Below are 18054 nucleotides of genomic sequence, written 5' to 3' on the forward strand. Positions count from 1 at the left end.
CCCAACATTTGTCCACCACCTCCCGTCAGTGGAACGCCGAGCCCCTAACTCATTCATTTTATCCTCCTCCTCCTGTGAGAATACAGGTATCTTTCCTACTCCTTCCCTTAATGGTATTAAAGACAACATCCTCACTGTTCCTTCTGTCGCTGCCTTTTTGGCGGCTCCGTCTGCCGCTTCATTTCCCCTTGCTTCTAATAAGTTCCCCTTTTGGTGTCCCGCCACATGGACCACCGCTATCCTTTCTGGCAAATGTAATGCTTCCAGCACCTTCTCAATTAATTGCTCATGTGCCAACTCCTTTCCTCGTGCTGTAATCATCCCCCTTTCTTTCCATATTCTCCCAAACGTGTGCACTACTCCAAATGCATATTTGGAGTCGGTGTACACCGTTCCTTCCTTCCCCTCCAACAATTCTAACGCCCGTATTAAGGCATACAATTCACATGACTGAGCCGACCAACTACCTGGCAACCTGCCCGCCTCCACTCCTTCAAATCCTTCTCCTCCTATTATGGCATACCCACTATATCTTTTTCCATTTATACAGCGGGAAGAACCGTCTATAAACCACCTTTCTCCCTCTACCAGAGGCTGCTCCTCCAAATCCTCCCTGCTCTTGGTCTGTAGTTCTATAACTTCGCTACAGTAGTGTTCTGGTCTCTGCCCTTCCTGCTCGTCGTCCGCCGAGTATAAAAACTGGGAAGGGTTTAAATTCTTATCGGTCAGAATGGTCAAATCGTCTTTTTCCATAAGTATCACTTCGTACTTTAGGATCCTGGAGTCAGTCAACCACCGGTTGGACTTCTGAGTTAGTATTGTCCGGACCGTGTGGGGAGTAGATACTACCAGGTCACCTCCAAATGTCAATTTTCTACTTTCTTCCACTAATATTGCTGTTGCTGCGACCGCTTGAATACATACAGGCCACCCTCGTGATACCGGATCCAAGAGTTTAGAAAGGAATGCGACTGGCTGTCGCTTCCCTCCTCTCTTTTGTGTCAGTACCCCCAACGCAATTCCATTCTCCGCATTAACAAAGAGATGGAATGGTTGATCAATGGACGGGAGGGTCAGTACCGGTGCGGTGATCAGGCTATTCTTTATTTCTCCAAATCTCTGTTCGTCCTCAGAATCCCATTGTACTTTATCAGTCTCCTCACACAATTTATCATACAAGAACTTGACTTGTCGGGTGTAATTGTCTATCCATAATCTACAGTATCCAATTAACCCGAGAAACTTCCTGATTTCTTTTTTGTTCCTTGGCATCGGCAGCCCGGTGATCCCAGCTATTCTTTCGGGGTTTATTCTCCTTTTCCTGTCACTAATCAGGTGTCCTAGATATTTAACCTCCTGTTCTACAAATTGTAGTTTATTTTTGGACACTCTCAATCCCTTTTCCCCTAAAAAGTTTAAGAGGGTTATGGTTGCATCCCTTACTGGCACTTCTTCTCCGCCTGAGAGTAACAAATCATCTACGTACTGCAATAATTGTGTCCCATAGGTCCTGGGAACATCCTCTAATACTTGTTCTAATATTTGCCCGAACAGGTTCGGGGATTCAGTAAATCCCTGAGGGAGCACAGTCCATCGATACTGTTGCTTCCTCAGTGTGTCTGGGTTTTCCCACTCGAATGCAAAAAGGTCTCTACTTTCCTCAGCCAGGGGGCAGCTCCAAAAGGCGTCTTTCAGATCTACCACACTGAACCACCTATGGTTAGGGGGTATACGTCACATTATGGTATAAGGATTTGGGACTACCGGGTGTCGAGCCCTAACTACCCTATTCAATTCTCTTAGGTCCTGGACCAGTCGGAACGTTCCGTCAGTCTTTCTTACAGGGAGTATTGGCGTGTTGTAGGGGGACATACAACTCTCCAATACTCCATCCTTCAGTAAGTTTTCTATAATTGGCTGCAGCCCTTTCCTTCCTTCCATTGAAATCGGATACTGTCTTACCTGTACTACTTCACTTCCTTCTCGCAAGGCTATCCTCAGAGGTGGTATTCTTAGCCCTCCCCTATTTCCCTCTCCTGCCCACACCTGTGAGACTATTCTTTCTTCATCTTGGGTCGTCAATTTATATAGTTGTACTATAATCTGTCCACCTACGGGAGCTGTGCCCATTCCTAATTGAACCTGTAAGTCCCTTCCCATCAGATTTATTCCTGCCTGGGGCACCAGGATTAAGTCTTCCATGGCCTCTCGATTTTCATATCTTACCATTACTCCTTCTATCTCGGGAGCTTTCATTACCTTTCCCCCTACTCCAGAGATTTTGACTTGCTTTTCCCCTAATTCCATTCCCTCTGGTATCCTGGTTACACTTGATCTTTCCGCCCCTGAGTCCACCATAAATACCGTGTCTTCTCCTTGGGGACCTAATTTTAAGTTTACCAAGGGTTCCCGTGTACGTCCTACACACCCCAAGGAGGGGAACCCCTGACCCCTCTATTCCTCCATCAGTGTGTACGATTGTACTTCATGCCTTATCTTTGGACATTCTCTTTTAAAGTGTCCTTCTTTGTGACAATGATAACACCGGGATGGCCCGGTGCGCCATCCCCCTGATCCTTGTTCTTTATTTCCCGGGGGACCCCAACCTTGGTTCCTCCATTCACCCCTTCCTCTTTCTCTTCTTTGAAAGTTTGGGATCCCTGGTTCTCGCCCCCCCCCCTCACGGGAGGAGCAGATGCCCTGACCACGGGGGTTCTTTGGGTTGGGTTCCAACGCCACTTATTTCTCAATCCGACAACTCTTCGGATGTCTCAATAAGCCAGACGCACACCTCACCCCCCCCCCCCCTCACCCCATCCGTGCAACATCCGCCCCAATGGACTATCAGGCGGAATGTGCGGCTCTTCACCAGTTTGAGCCTTTTTCCCCGGGCCCTTACTTTGCCCGCTCCGGTTACCCATCCCTGTCAGACCTTTTCCCGTCCAACAGAACCTAATCGCCCGAGTAATACTTAATAGTCAATATTCTTACCCGAGTCCTGTGCACAGAAATTGCTCGATTGTTTGATCCCTTTCACCGGATTCCCTCTTGTTTCCAGAGTCTCTTGTCCGAATATCACTCGCTCAAACCACTGACGGCAAGCAAGGAGATGAGAGACTGCTGAATCAGCAGGGTGCACCTTCCCTTCCTTTCGTGCCTCCGTCAAGTGGCCGGAGTGGCGATCGCGGACGAGCCCCCAACTTGTGAGATATATTGTTTGTGCTCACAATCACTACTCAGAGACTAAATCGTGGAAACAAGAAATGCTTTATTTGCGAGTCTGCAGAATCGGGTGCCTCTCCAAGTTGAGACACCCCGAGCAAAGGAAAAACGTCTTGTTTTATACAATTCAGTATACAGTCTTTATTGATCGGACGCCTCCCCTTCTGACCCCTTCCAATCAGGGTACCGAGGTTCACAATCTTCCAACCCTCCCCTCCGTGCGTCATCAATCATTCCCTCTCCTCCCACATCATACATCGCATGTACATTTAAATTAGGTTCTTTGTCATGAGGGGCGTACAGTTAATATTCATTTAACTCATTAAGCATGCGCAGTATCTGTGCCCTAACCTAATTAATTGCCTTTGACCTAAAGAATAGCTTCTGCGTTGTCAGCTACATTCCTTACCTCATCTTGTTATGGGACAATGTTATCAACAGCTCTGAAGGTCTGACTGTTTGTTCGAATCACAAGGTTGGTGTTTCCAGTTACTCAGCCCATCACAAGGTCGGTGACTACGACCGTTCGGCCCCTCACAATGGTGGTTTAATCATCTTATCCCTCACACAGTGGTTAGATATTTTAATGGCACTCCTCACATTGGCGACCAAGACATTCAGAACATCCTTGGAGAAATGGGATTTGCTCTTCTGGTGATAACCCATTCCGTGCTTAATCGAGCATTCTACCGGTGCATCAGCCACCTTGCATTTCAACTGCTGAGTCATTATCTCGTGTTGCCAGTGCCTAATAGTATCCCTTTGAGTATTTGCTATTTAATCCAGCAAAAAGTAAAAACATTTTTACACAATTTATTGTGTTGGAAGGAACTGCAGATGCTGGTTTAAACCGAAGATAGACACAAAATGCTGCAGTAACTCGGCGGGAGAGGCAGCATCTCTGGAGAGAATGAATGGGCGACGTTTCGGGTCGCGACCCTTCAGTGTGAAACGCCACCCGTTCCTTTTCTCCTGTCCCGCTGAGTTACTCCAGCTTTTTCGTGTGAAACAATTTATTGTTGGGTTAGGTAGACAAAAGTGCTGGAGAAACTCAGCGGGTGCAGCGGCATCTATGGAGCGAAGGAAATGGGCAACGTTTCGGGCCGAAACCCTTCTTCAGACCCGGCGCAAATTGTTCAGATTGTTGGGTTACTTTAGTTTAGAGATTCAGTGTGGAATCGGGCTATTCGGCCCATCGAGTCCATACTGACCAGTGATCCCCGAACACTAACATGATTGTACACACACTGGCGACAATTTACAATTTGACCAAGTCTGTAAACCTGTACGGCTTTGGAGTGTGGGAGGAAACCGGGGCTACTGAATAAAACCCACGCAGGTCACGGGGAGAACGTACAGATAAGTACCCGTAGTCAGGATCGAACCCTTGTCTCTGGTGCTTAAAGCAGCACCACTACCGTTGCATCTTGTAGTTCTGAGTTGATTACCATTCTAATTGGGATTTTCGCACTCTGCTACTGATTAGTTTAGTTTGTGTGTTGTCAATTTGATTGATATTTTAAAGAAATTGTGGCATTAAATGTGTTAAATAGAAGTGGCTTTATTTATTGTTTTTAAAAAGTCAGCAATTATTCGCTTCTGCTTCAGGTGGTTATTTAAAGTGTCAACTGGTTCAGTGCAAAGCTAGAATGTTGAAGCGTGTGCTTTAGCAGTTCCTATGGTAGCACTGTTTGGTAGGGCTGGCTGCAATGAGGCAAGGCAACCTTCTGTGTGTGTGTGCAAGTCTCTTATCATAGTCAGGGTCACTCCCCAAGCTCCCAGTCTCCCAGGTGAGTCTTTCCCTCCACCTGACGCACTGACAAGGACAGGTTCTGCATGCGAGAATTTACGTTAGCCTAGCTGGCTGGGGTCACGGTAGCTATGTTTGGTTTGACATGGGCAAAGCGCTTGAAACTTTTTAATTTACTCTAGAGATACAGCACGGAAACCAGCCCTTTGGCCCATGGAGCGAGCACACGCGCGCACACACACGTGCACATGTACACACACACATGTACACACACACACACACACACACGTGCACACACACACACACGTACGTACACGCACACACACGTACGTACACGCACACACACGTGCGTGCACACGTACGTGCGCGCACACGCACGCACGCACGCACACGCACGCACGCACGCGCACACACACACTTTTACATTTATACCAAGCCTATTAACCTACAAACCTGTATGTCTTTGGAGATCGACACAAAATGCTGCAGCAACTCAGCGGGACAGGCGGCATCTCTGGAGAGAAGGAATGGGTGATGTTTTGGGTCGAGATCCTTCCTCGGACTCAAATGGAGTGTAGGAGGAAACCAGAGATCCTGGAGAAAACCCACGCAGATCACGGGTAGAACGTACATACTAAGTACAGACGGCTCCCGTAGTCGGGATCAAACCCGGGTCCCTAGCGCCGTAAGGCAGCATCTCCACCGCTGCGATGCCCTTTCCCTGGTTGTTCCACAAATAGATCATTTACATAGATAACACCACGGCAAACTGTGGCTTCAGATTAACGCGACCAAAACTGAATGACGTGCAGGGATTCACTATCATGGTCCTGGGATTGACAGCCTTCATTTACATCAAGAAACATAGAAAATAGGGGACCAAACATTAATTCCTTCATCGTCGCACTTAACGCTGCCTGTTAGAGAGAGAGAGAGATACGATGCAGGGCTTGTCCACTCAGTAAAGATAGACACAAGATGCTGGAGTAACTCAGCGGGCCAGGCAGCATCTCCTGGGTAAAAGGGTGGGTGATGTTTTGGGCGGGACCCTTCATCAATAGACGCAGGGGTAGGCCATTCGGCCCTTCGAGCCAGTGATCACTGTGATCATGGCTGATCATCCACAATCGGTAACCTCTTCCTGCCATCTCCCCATATCCCCTGACTCCACTATCTTTAAGAGCTCTATCTAACTCTCTCTTGAAAGTATCCAGAGAACCGGCCTCCACCGCCCTCTGAGGCAGAGAATTCCACAGATTCACAACTCTGTGTGAAACCATTTTTTCCTCACCTCCGTTCTAAATGGCCAACCCCTTATTCTTAAACTGTGGCCCCTGGTTCTGGACTCCCCCAACATCGGGGGGCACGTTTCCTGCTTCCAGCGTGCCCAATCCCTTAATTATCTTATGTTTCAATAAGAATAGCCTCTCATCCTTCTAGATTCCAGTGTATACAAGCCCAGTCGCTCCATTCTTTCAAGGAGAGGGGAAGAAAGATGGAAGAGAGGGGGGGAGGGGGGAGGACAAAGACACATGAGTGATGGGTGGATAAAGGTGTGGGATGTTTGACAGGCAGATGGTTGGACCAAGCCAGGTGAGAGATAGGTGGATGCAGTTGGTGGACGGGGTGGGGGGAGGGGGGGAGTGGGTGGGGGGTGGGGGAGGGCGGGGGGATAGACTGAAGGGAAGCAGGCAGCAAGTTCCACGTCACCACAACCCCTATGCTTGCATGTGTCTCATCTCGATCTTTGATAAACCTGCTCTGAAGTAAGAGCGACACAAAAAAGCTGGAGTAACTCAGTGGGTCAGGCAGCATCTCTGGAGAGAAGGAATATTGGTAACATTTCCGGCCTAGATCCTTCTTCAGAATGCGGGGTTTGACGGTATTTCACTATTTCTCCCCTCCCTCTCTCCCCCTCTCTCTCTTTCTCCCTCCCTATTTCAGTAGTGACGGACCAGGCCATAGTGACTCTGGCTACCAATGATGCTTACTGCAAGGGCGCCCTGGTTCTGTGCCAGTCTCTGAAACGCCACAACACCACGCGGCAGGTCGTGGTTCTGTTTACGCCGCAAATCTCCAGCAGGATGAGGTAAGGCTCCGTTTTATCTGTTTTTAAACGCTACGGGGGGAAATGAGACCAATTTTCACCTCTTGTTCATCTCGGCCTAGGTCTGAGGCGGTGCGCTCATCGTGGCTTGTTGTCACGTGTACCGAGGTACAGTGAAAAGCTTCTTTCGAAGGGGCACCCACTTCATCCAGTCTGTCTCTCTCGTTGTAATTGCAGGATTATTGTAAATGTTGGGCGATCACGGTGGCGCAGCGGTAGAGTTGCTGCCTTACAGCGAATGCAGCGCCGGAGACCAGGGTTCGATCCCAGCTACGGGTGCTGTCTGTACGGAGTTTGCACGTTCTCCCCGTGACCCGCGTGGGTTAGCTCCAAGATCTTCGGTTTCCTCCCACACTCCAAAGACGTACAGGCTCTATCTCTAAACTGAACTAAACTGAAAGCTATCGACAGCTGGCTCTCGCTTCCCCTCTGATGCATTTATTGCTGAAACTATCCGGCTTTGGGTAAAACTGGTCAAGTCTTGCAAAGTTGCAGAGACAAGGAGCTGCAGGTACGAAGCGCTTACTGTGCGTACAAATATGAAACAAATCCTGATCCATTCCCATTGACATTAAACACGACTCTCGACCTCTTTAGACAGACACAAAGTGCTGGTGTAACTCTGCTGGTCAGGCAGCATCTCTGGAGAGAAAGGATGGGTGATGTCTCTGGTTTGGACCCCACTTCAGACTGAAAGTAGAGGGGAGGGAACTGGATGTAGGAAAAGGCCAGAATAAAGCAGGGCCGGCAACAGATGACCAAGGATGGGTGGAGCCCACAATGGTCCATTGTTGGCTGGGGAAGAGGTGATCACAAAAGGGATTCGAGGATGCGTGAAATGTGGAACTGGTAGGACAACTAGGGTGGGTGATGGGGGAAAGGGGGGGGGGGGGGGGGCGAGGGTTGAATGCAGGGGTTACTTGAAATGAGAGAAATCAACATTCATACTGCTGGGTTGTAAGCTGCCCAAGTGAAATAGTCTTCTTTGGTACACAAAATTGCTGGGGAAACTCAGCGGGTGCAGCAGCATCTATGGAGCGAAGGAAATAGGCGACGTTTCGGGCCGAAACCCTTCTTCAGACTGATGGGGGGTGGGGAAAGAAAGAAGGAAAAAGGGAGGAGGAGGAGGAACCCGAGGGCGGGCGGATGGGAGGGTGGGAGGAAGGGGAGGAGACAGCACAGGCTAGCCAAATTGGGGGAATTCAATGTTGATGCCATAAGGACGCAAGGACCCCAGACGGAATATGAGGTGCTGTTCCTCCAATTTCCGCTGTTGCTCACTCTGGCAATGGAGGAGACCCAGGACAGAGAGGTCGGATTGGGAATGGTAGGAGTGGCTGAAACACACTATCCTATACACACTACAGTAAACTGGCCCTGTAAATTGTCCCTAGAATTAGTGAACGAGTGATTGCTGGTCGGCGCGGACTCAGTGAGCTGAAGTGCCCATCTCCACGCTATATCTCTAAACTAAACTAAGCCCCACTGCCTGGTTCTACCATCTTTATCGTGTTTGAGTCGCTGTATTTCCATGAAAGGGTTACATCCCTTGGTTAGTCACAATCTTTTTTTTTTCCAGAGTGGAAATGCTAGAGACTCGAGCACATAACATTGTAGGACATTGGTCATCTTTTAATCTGGATTTTTAACTTAAGTATTGTGGGCTTTTGTTAAATATAAATTATGATGTCAACAAAAAGGATGTCAACAAAATAGAGAGAGTACAGAGGAGATTTACTAGAATGTTGCCTGGGTTTCAACAACTAAGTTACAGAGATAGGTTGAATAAGTTAGGTCTTTATTCTCTGGAGCGCAGAAGGTTAAGGGGGGACTTGATAGAGGTCTTTAAAATGATGAGAGGGATAGACAGAGTTGATGTGATCAAGCTTTTCCCTTTGAGAATAGGAAAGATTCAAACAAGAGGACATGACTTCAGAATTAAGGGACAGAAGTTTAGGGGTAACATGAGGGGGAACTTCTTTACTCAGAGAGTGGTAGCGGTGTGGAATGAGCTTCCAGTGGAAGTGGTGGCGGCAGGTTCGTTGGTATCATTTAAAAATAAATTGGATAGGCATATGGATGAGAAGGGAATGGAGGGTTATGGTATGAGTGCAGGCAGGTGGGACTAAGGGAAAAAAGTTGTTCGGCACGGACGTGTAGGGCCGAGGTGGCCTGTTTCCGTGCTGTAATTGTTATATGGTTGTTGTTATATGATGTTTTTATGTGATATACCATGATTTTATATATATTTATGATATTTAATATGCAATGCATTTTTTAATGTAATGTTGCCCCTTGTCTGGACCTTGAGTCCGTAATAAAGTTTATTATTATTATTATAATTAAGCTGAGAGGGGCGAAGTTTAAAGGAGACATGTGGGGCAGTGTCGGGTGCCTGGAACACGCCGCCAAGGGTGCTGGTGGAGGCAGATGTGACAGTGGCATTTAAGAGGCTTTTACAGAGGCACATTGATATGCAGGGAGGGATATTGATCATATGCAGGCAGTGCAGCGTCAGATTTTCATATAATTCAAGTAATTAGCACCCTAGCCGCGAAATGGGTGAGAATGGTCTTCTAAACGCACGCGAGCTCACGCACAGAGACCTTCAGAGCTTCTTCTTACATATGGCTTCAAAACACAGTCTTTTGATGAACAAATGCTTTATTGTTGATAGAAAACAGTAAGATATATCCAACTCGTTACTACAATCTTCATCGAACTCCAGCTTATTACTTTAGACGTTAGTAAACTCCTCGTGTCTCCGTAACACTGGCAAGATCTGGCATGATCTCCTTTAGATCGCCCGTGGACCCCGCATGGTCGAAGGGTCAACCTTCCCCATCGGCTCTCCAAACTAATCTAAAAACTAAACTTCTGCACAAGCATCTAAGCTCCAAACACGCCCAAAAACACATCATAAATCCCACCCACAATATAACGGGCAGTCTAAAATTTAAAGGCACCTGCCATCCACAATGACATGCAAACCAAACCAAATGGCCACTACAGGCAGGGGAGATTAGTTTAACATGGCTCCGTGTTGGCATGGACATTGTGAGCCAAAGGGCCTATTCGGGAGCTGCAATGTTCTGTGTTTTATGTCCATCTGTCCCAGTTGGTTTGGTTTAGTTTAGTTTAGAGATGCAGCGTGGAAAGGGGCCCTTCGACCGACTGTCGTTCCTCAGTTCACACTAGTTCTGTGTTATCCCACTTTCTCATCCATGTTAGCTACACACTAGGGGCGATTTACAGAGGGCCAATTAACCAGGGAAGAAACCGGAGCGCCCTGAGGATATTTCTACGGTAGAGATAGATAGCTTCTTGATTAGTACGGGTGTCAGAGGTTATGGGGAGAAGGCAGGAGAATGGGGTTAGGATGGAGAGATAGATCAGCCATGATTGAATGGCGGAGTAGACTTGATGGGCCGAATGGCCTAATTCTGCTCATGTATTTAGTTTGTTTAGAGATACAGCGTGGAAACAGCTGACCAGCACATTTCCCCGCACATTAACACTATCCTACACCCACTAGGGACAATTTTTACATCTATAACAAGCCAATTAACTTACAAACCTGTACGTCTTTGGAAACCGGAGATCCCGGAGGAAACCCACGCAGGTCACGGGGAGAACGTACAAACTCTGTACAGACAGCGCCCGTAGTCGGGATCGAACCCGGGTCTCTGGCACTGTAAGGCAGCAACTCCACCGCTGCGCCACCGTGACCGCCTGTATTACTTATGAAACCCACGCACAGTCACAGTGTGAAAGTGTAAACTCCACACAGACTGCCCCCCTGAGGTAGGGATCGAAACTGGTGTTACCCAGAGATGTTGAATTGAGTTCTCCAGCACTTTGTGTCTTTTATTTTTGGTTAGCCGGCATCTGCAGTTCCTCGTATCTCCATTTTCTTACTGCAGGCTTGGTCACAGCTCTGTTTGAGATGCTTTATATTTCCTCCTCTCTTAGTTTGAGTAAACGCATTTGAACTTTAAAAAAAAAAACCTCTTTTGCAACAGCCTCTACTGCTTAGTTTAGTTTAGAGATATCGCGCCGAAAAAGGCCCTTCAGCCCACCAGGTCCGCACCGACCAGCGATCCCCGCACATTAGCACCTCGCTACACACGCTAGGGACAATTTACACGTACGCCAAGCCAATATACCTGCATGCCTGCACGTCTTTGGAGTGTGGGAGGGAGTCGAAGATCTCGGAGAAAATCCACGCAGGTCACGGGGAGAACGTACAAACTCCGCACAGACAGCACCCGTGGTCAGGATCGAACCCGGGTCTCCGTGACTGCAAGCGCTGTAAGGCAGCAACTCTACCGCTGCACCACCGTGCTGCTCCAAGCTTGTAGTGCAGCATCCTGATTGAATACAAGTCGTACCTAGAGTTTACCACCCAAGAAAAACCCTAGTTCGGTTCTTGCGAAGAGCGAGATGAAAACCAAATTTCACAAATTTAAAATAGCGTGTTTTTAAAAAAAAAAAGGAAATTTAAGCATTTTATTGTACCAAATATTACCAGTCTAGTATTCTTGGAGTTCATCGAGTTCTTGAAACCCACCTCTGACCTTCTAACCTTAGTCAAGCACAACTGCAGACTACACAACTGTCATTCCTGTAAGTATAATGGCTGGTGCTATTAAATGTATCACCCCTGATAGAAATCTGCCAATGCAACCATTTTCTGTTCTTGTAAACCCTTGTCCCATCTCCAACTTCTTTCCTTGAGTTGTTGTGTTGCCATCTCCCAAATCAATGTCAACTCTTCCACCACAAGGTTGGATCTTGTGCCTTGCTGTGTGTTATCTTGTGCGTGAATCTTGTGTGTTATCAGTTTAGTTTAGAACAAGTTGACCTCCAACTTTTTAAGGGCCTTTCCCAAGTTATTCACGAATTCTCCCGAGCTTTCAGACTCGCAGAATGTTCGTAACTTATCCGTAGGAGTCCGTGGATACATCGTAGCGGCTCGTTATGCCAGCCGTAAGTACTCGGGGCATCAGGTAAGTCGGGACGTTTTTTCCAGCCTGGTAAAAAATGTTTTAAAAAATTGCCCCGAATACCTATGGCTGACATAACGAGCCGCTACGATATATCTACCGACTCCTACGGCCTCGATACGAACATTCTGCGAGTTTGAAAACTCGGGAGAATTTGTGAAGATCTCGGGAAAGTGGGACAGGCCCTTTAGGCTGTGCACACCATAGGGAAGAAGAAGATGATGATTGGGTTTTGGTTGAAGGAGCCAGCCAGAATAATCCCACCTACCAGTCCTTCATGGCTCCTCGATAATCTTTGAGGGCTTTAGGAAAACTCGGTGCGCCAAAGACAATAGACAATAGACAACAGGTGCAGGAATAGGCCATTCGGCCCTTCGAGCCAGCACCGCCATTCAATGTGATCATGGCTGATCATCCCCATTCAGTACCCCATTCCTGCCTTCTCCCCATATCCCCTGACTCTGCTATTTTTAAGAGCCCTATCTAACTCTCTCTTGAAAGCATCCAGAGAACCTGCCTCCACCACCCTCTGAGGCAGGGAATTCCACAGACTCGCCACTCTCTGTGAGAAAAAGTGTTTCCTTGTCTCCGTTCTAAATGGCTTACTCCTTATTCTTAAACTGGGGCACCTGGTTCTGGACTCTCCCAACATCGGAAACATGTTTCCTGCCTCTGGCATGTCCAAACCCTTAACAATCTTATATGTTACAATGAGAAACCCTCTCATCCTTCTAAACTCCCGAGTGTACAAGCCCAGCTGCTCCATTCTCTCAGCATATGACAGTCCCGCCATCCCGGGAATTAACCTTGTAAACCTACGCTGCACTCCCTCAATAGCAAGAATGTCCTTCCTCAAATTAGGGGACCAAAACTGCACACAATACTCCAGGTGTGGTCTCACTAGGGCTCTGTACAACTGCAGAAGACTCCTCTCATTTTCCTGGTTCAGCTTTTCATGGTAGCTTTTCTGTGGCCTGTTCTGATGTACAGTGAAAAGCTTTTGTGGTGTGAGATCCAGTCAGCAGAAAGATGATTAATTTGCAGAGTATAGATAGAGATCTCAGAGTGTGGAGCGATTGTAATATGTGATGGTAGATCTGCTTATATGGCCAGCGCACACATAGTCGCCTGGATGCAGTCCACGTGTGTTAATGCCTTGACATTGTTCTGCCATTCATTGCTTTTGTTGCCAGTCCTCTACCCTTGTCCACTTTACCTCCCTATAATCTCTAACTTTCCTTAGAAACCATCGCAATTACAATATGTCCTCTTTGAATGCACTTTTTTTAATACATTGACGGATCGTGGCCATTTTGTTTTAGTTTAGAGATACAATGCAGAAACGGGTTCTTTTGCCCACAGAGACCGCACCGACCAGCGATCCCCACACATTAACACTACACTACACACACTATGGACTATTTTACATTTATACCAAGCCAATTAACCTACAAACCTGTATGTCTTTGGAGTGTGGGCGGAAACCGAGGATCTCGGTGAAATCCACGCAGGTTACTGGGTAAAGTAGAGAGTGGTCCTGACCTGCCATCTACCTCATTGGAGACCCTCGGACTATCTTTAATTGGACTTTACTGGACTTTATCTTGCACTAAACATTATTCCCATTATCCTGTATCAGTACACTGTGGATGGCTTATCAATAATCATGTATATATAGTCTTTCAGCTGACTGGATAGCACTCGTCAAGAAATGTTCCACTGTACCTCGGTACCTTGAAACATAGATGCAGGAGGTGGCCATTCGGCGCTTCGAATTAGCACTGCCATTTATATGATCATAGCTGATCATCTAAAATCAGTATCCCGTTCCTGCTTTCTCCCCATATCCCTTGACTCCTTTAGCACTAAAAGCTAAATCTAACTCTCCCTTGAATACATCCAGTGAATTGGCCTCCACTGCCTTCTGTGGCAGAGAATTCCACAGATTCACAACTCTCTGGGTGGGGAAAAAAAAAGGTTTTTCCTCATCTCAGTTCTAAATGGCTACCCCGTATTCTTAAACTGCGACCCCCTGGTTCTGGACTCCCTCCAACATCGGGAAAAGTTTCCCTGCATCGAACCAGTCCAATCCTTTAAGAAATGTATATGTTTCTATAAGATCCTCTCTCATCCTTTTAAATTCCGGTGAATACAAGCCCAGTCGATCCATTCTTTCATCATACGTGTCGGTCCCGCCATCCTGGGAATTAACCTGGTGAACCTGCGCTGCACTCCCTCAATAGCAATAACATGCCAACACTAAACTAAACTAAAACTAAACTAAATTGAAGAAATTGAATTGGTCAAAATGTCCCTAATTCCAAGGAGCAGAGTTTAGTTCAGTGCAATGACCTTCCGACAGTAAAGGGCAGAGTTCACAGTTGAAAGAGAAAGCGCCTTGTGTTGAAATGGCTGTCTAACTGTGTAGTGCACCAAAGTTGTTTGATTTTTATCTTTAACCCCTTGCTCCTTCAGTTTCCAAGTCAACATTTGGTTTGTGTTGATCGATTGCCACTCCGGCCATTGACCCCTTCTGCTTTATCCTTGTTCGAAACCCAGGTATGCCCTCAGGAGTCTATTTGACGAGGCCATCGAGGTCAACGTACTAGACAGCAGGGACTCTGCTCACCTGGCCCTCTTATCCAGGCCCGAGCTTGGTCCGACCTTCACCAAAATACACTGCTGGCGCCTCGTGCAGTACTCCAAGTGTGTATTCATGGATGCTGACATGCTGGTGAGTTTGCTTCGATCTTTAGTATGAAGTTCCGTCCCGCTGTAAGGCATATAATTATAAAAGGACTGGACGAACTAGATGCAGGAAACGTGTTCCCAATGTTGGGCGAGTCCAGAACCACGGCCCACAGTCTTAGAATAAAGGGGAGGCCATTTAAGACTGAGGTGAGAAAAAACCTTTTCACCCAGAGAGTTGTGAATTCGTGGAATTCCCTGCCACAGAGGGCAGTGGAGGCCAAATTACTGGATGGATTTAAGAGAGAGTTAGATAGAGCTCTAGGGGCTGGTGGAGTCGAGGGATATGGGGAGGAGGCAGGCACGGGTTATTGATTGTGGATGATCAGCCATGATCACAATGAATGGCGGTGCTGGCTCGAAGGGCCGAATGGCCTCCTCCTGCACCTATTTTCTGTGTTTCTAAGAAAGAAATACTCGGGACGAAAGAAGAGGGATTTGGCGGCAGTGAGCCGCAATGCAGGATGTCAGAGGTGTTTAGATACAACTGGCCACTTCGGCTCTCGAGTCCGCGCCGACCAGCGATCCCCGCACATTGACGCTAATCTACGCGCATGAGTCACAATTTACAATTGTACCAAGCCAATTAGCCGACAAACCGCTAAGTCTTTGGAGTGCGGGAGGAAATCGGAGAAAACACGCTGGTCGCGGGGTGAACGTACAAACTCCGTACAGACAGCAGCCGTCATCAGGATTGAACACGGGATTGTGGTGCTGTAAGGTATCAACGCTACTGCTGCATCCCCGCACCACCCTGGTTCCCTTTGACCTGCAATGGAAGGTGACCCCAATGAATGCAGATTCAATCAGTTATATGATACTGTGGTTCTAAGAGAATTTGGATGCTAATTCCTTCTCCCCGCTTCCCCCAAGGTCATTCGGTTTCAGGCACTTGAACATAGAAACATAGAACATAGGTGCAGGAGTAGGCCATTCAGCCCTTCGAGCCTGCACTGCCATTCAATATGATCATGGCTGATCATCCAACTCGGTATCCTGTACCTGCCTTCTCTCCATACCCCCTGATCCCTTTAGCCACAAGGGCCACATCTAACTCCCTCTTAAATATAGCCAATTAACTGGCCTCAACTACCTTCTGTGGCAAAGAATTCCACAGATTCACCATTCTCTGTGTGCAAAATGTTTTTCTCATCTCGGTCCTAAAAGATTTCCCCCTTATCCTTAAACTGTGACCCCTTGTTCTGGACTTCCCCAACATCGGGAACAACCTTCCTGCATCTAGCCTGTCCAACCCCTTAAGAATTTTGTAAGTTTCTATAAGATCCCCCCTCAGTCTTCTAAATTCTAGCGAGTACAAGCCGAGTCTATCCAGTCTTTCTTCATATGAAAGTCCTGACATCCCAGGAATCAGTCTGGTGAACCTTCTCTGTACTCCCTCTATGGCAAGAATGTCTTTCCTCAGATTAGGAGACCAAAACTGTACGCAATACTCCAGGTGTGGTCTCACCAGGACCCTGTACAACTGCAGTAGAACCTCCCTGCTCCTATACTCAAATCCTTTTGCTATGAAACTCTGAGGGGTCTGGGCTCTGTGTCGGGAAATCAAGATTAGGCTTCACAGAGAATAGTTGCAACCCTCTGAGATTGGACTGTCTGAGTCCGCCCGGACTCCCGGTTGCCAAACACTTTAATTCCCCTTCCCATTCACACACTGACCTTTCTGTCCTGGGCCTCCTCCACTGTCAGAGTGAGGCCAAACGCAAATTGGAGGAACAGCACCTCATATTTCACTTGGGCAGCTTACAGCCCAGCGGTATGAACATTGACTTCTCTAACTTCAAGTGGCTCTTGCATTCCCTCTCTCTCTCCATCCATCCTCCCCCTCCCAAGTCGTACTAACTTCAAAGTTGGCGTGTTGGGTCTCATTGCCCGTAACTCATTTTCACCCAGCCCATAGCCAACAATGGCCTGTTCCTTTTATCATCATTACATTTTATGTATATCTTTCATTTATTTGTTCTGTATCTCTATATCACTGTCTATATCTCTCCTTTCCCTTTCCCCTGACTCTCGGTCTGAAGAAGGGTCTTGAGCAGAAACGTCACCTATTCCTTTTCTCCGGAGATGCTGCCTGACCCGCTGAGTTACTCCAGCTTTTCGAGTCCATCTTTGAGATTGGACCTGGTTGGCTGTTGCTGGAAGTCAACAGTTGGGCCGTTTGATTACCTTGCAATGACACTGAGATGTTGCAAACTCAGTAAAAATTGTCCCTAGTGTGTTGTATAGTGTTACTGTGGGGATGGGGGTGTGGGGGGGGGGGGGGTAATCGCTGGTCGGTGTGTACCCGGTGGGCCTGTAAAGCCCCTGTCCCACTTAGGAGACCTAAACAGCAACCTCTGGTGACCTTGCCCGCCACCCAAGGTTTCCATGAGGTCACCGGAGGTTTTGGTCACTCTCCCTAATGGTCGAAAGTGGTCGAGGCTTCATCGAGGTTGCTGCAATTTTTTCATCATGATTAAAACCGGCCTCGACCAAATATAGGTTGTCATTTTAAAAATCGATAATTTTTTTGTCGCAGGTCTAGTCGAAGCCGGCTTTCTTCATAGTCGAGGAAGGTTTTCAACATATGCGTGGGAGGTGGTCGGAGGTTGCAGGTCACCTCGACCTTGATTTTTTTTTTTTGGGTGGCGGGCATGGTCACCAGAGGTTGTTGTTTAGGTCTCCTATGTGGGACAGGGGGCTTTACCGTGCTGTATCTCTAGCTTAACTAAATACATTATTTTGGATTGCCAGCACCTGCAGTTCCTTCCTTCACATTTCGTCTGCTCCACTGTGAAATCTCCTCAAGGCATGAGTCACTTTGAGGAGAAGTTCTCCTCCTCTCGCCGATGAGAGTCCTCCAACATCCTCTCTGAAGAAGGATCTCGACCCGAAATGTCACCCATTCCTCCTCTCCAGAAGGGTGCTGCCTGTCCTGCTGAGTATCCCTGTCCCACTTGGGAAACCTGAACGGAAACCTCTGGAGACTTTGCGCCCCACCCAAGGTTTCCGTGCGGTTCCCAGAGGTTACAGGTGGTTGCCGGAGGTTGCAGGTAGTGGAAGCAGGTAGGGAGACTGACAAAAGCCTCCGGGAACCGCACGGAAACTTTGGGTGGGGCGCAGTCTCCAGAGGTTTCTGTTCAGGTTTCTTAAGTGGGACAGGGGCATTATAGTCCAGCTTGTTGTGTCTCTCTTCAGTTTAAACCAGCATCTGCAGTTCC

General features: G+C 47.6%; 1 protein-coding gene across 2 annotated transcripts in view; it reads left to right on the plus strand.

The window, feature by feature from the left end:
- Positions 1–18054, plus strand: part of gyg2 (glycogenin 2) — a 117194-nt gene that overhangs the window by 26186 nt on the left and 72954 nt on the right. For both annotated transcript variants that reach the window (XM_033023352.1, XM_033023353.1), the window contains exons 2-3: positions 6917–7061; positions 14645–14819. In XM_033023352.1, the coding sequence (XP_032879243.1) occupies positions 6917–7061; positions 14645–14819 (320 nt within the window). The remainder of the gene's footprint in view (positions 1–6916; positions 7062–14644; positions 14820–18054) is intronic.

The sequence above is a fragment of the Amblyraja radiata genome, chromosome 6 (assembly GCF_010909765.2).
Source record: "Amblyraja radiata isolate CabotCenter1 chromosome 6, sAmbRad1.1.pri, whole genome shotgun sequence".
NCBI lineage: Eukaryota > Metazoa > Chordata > Chondrichthyes > Rajiformes > Rajidae > Amblyraja > Amblyraja radiata.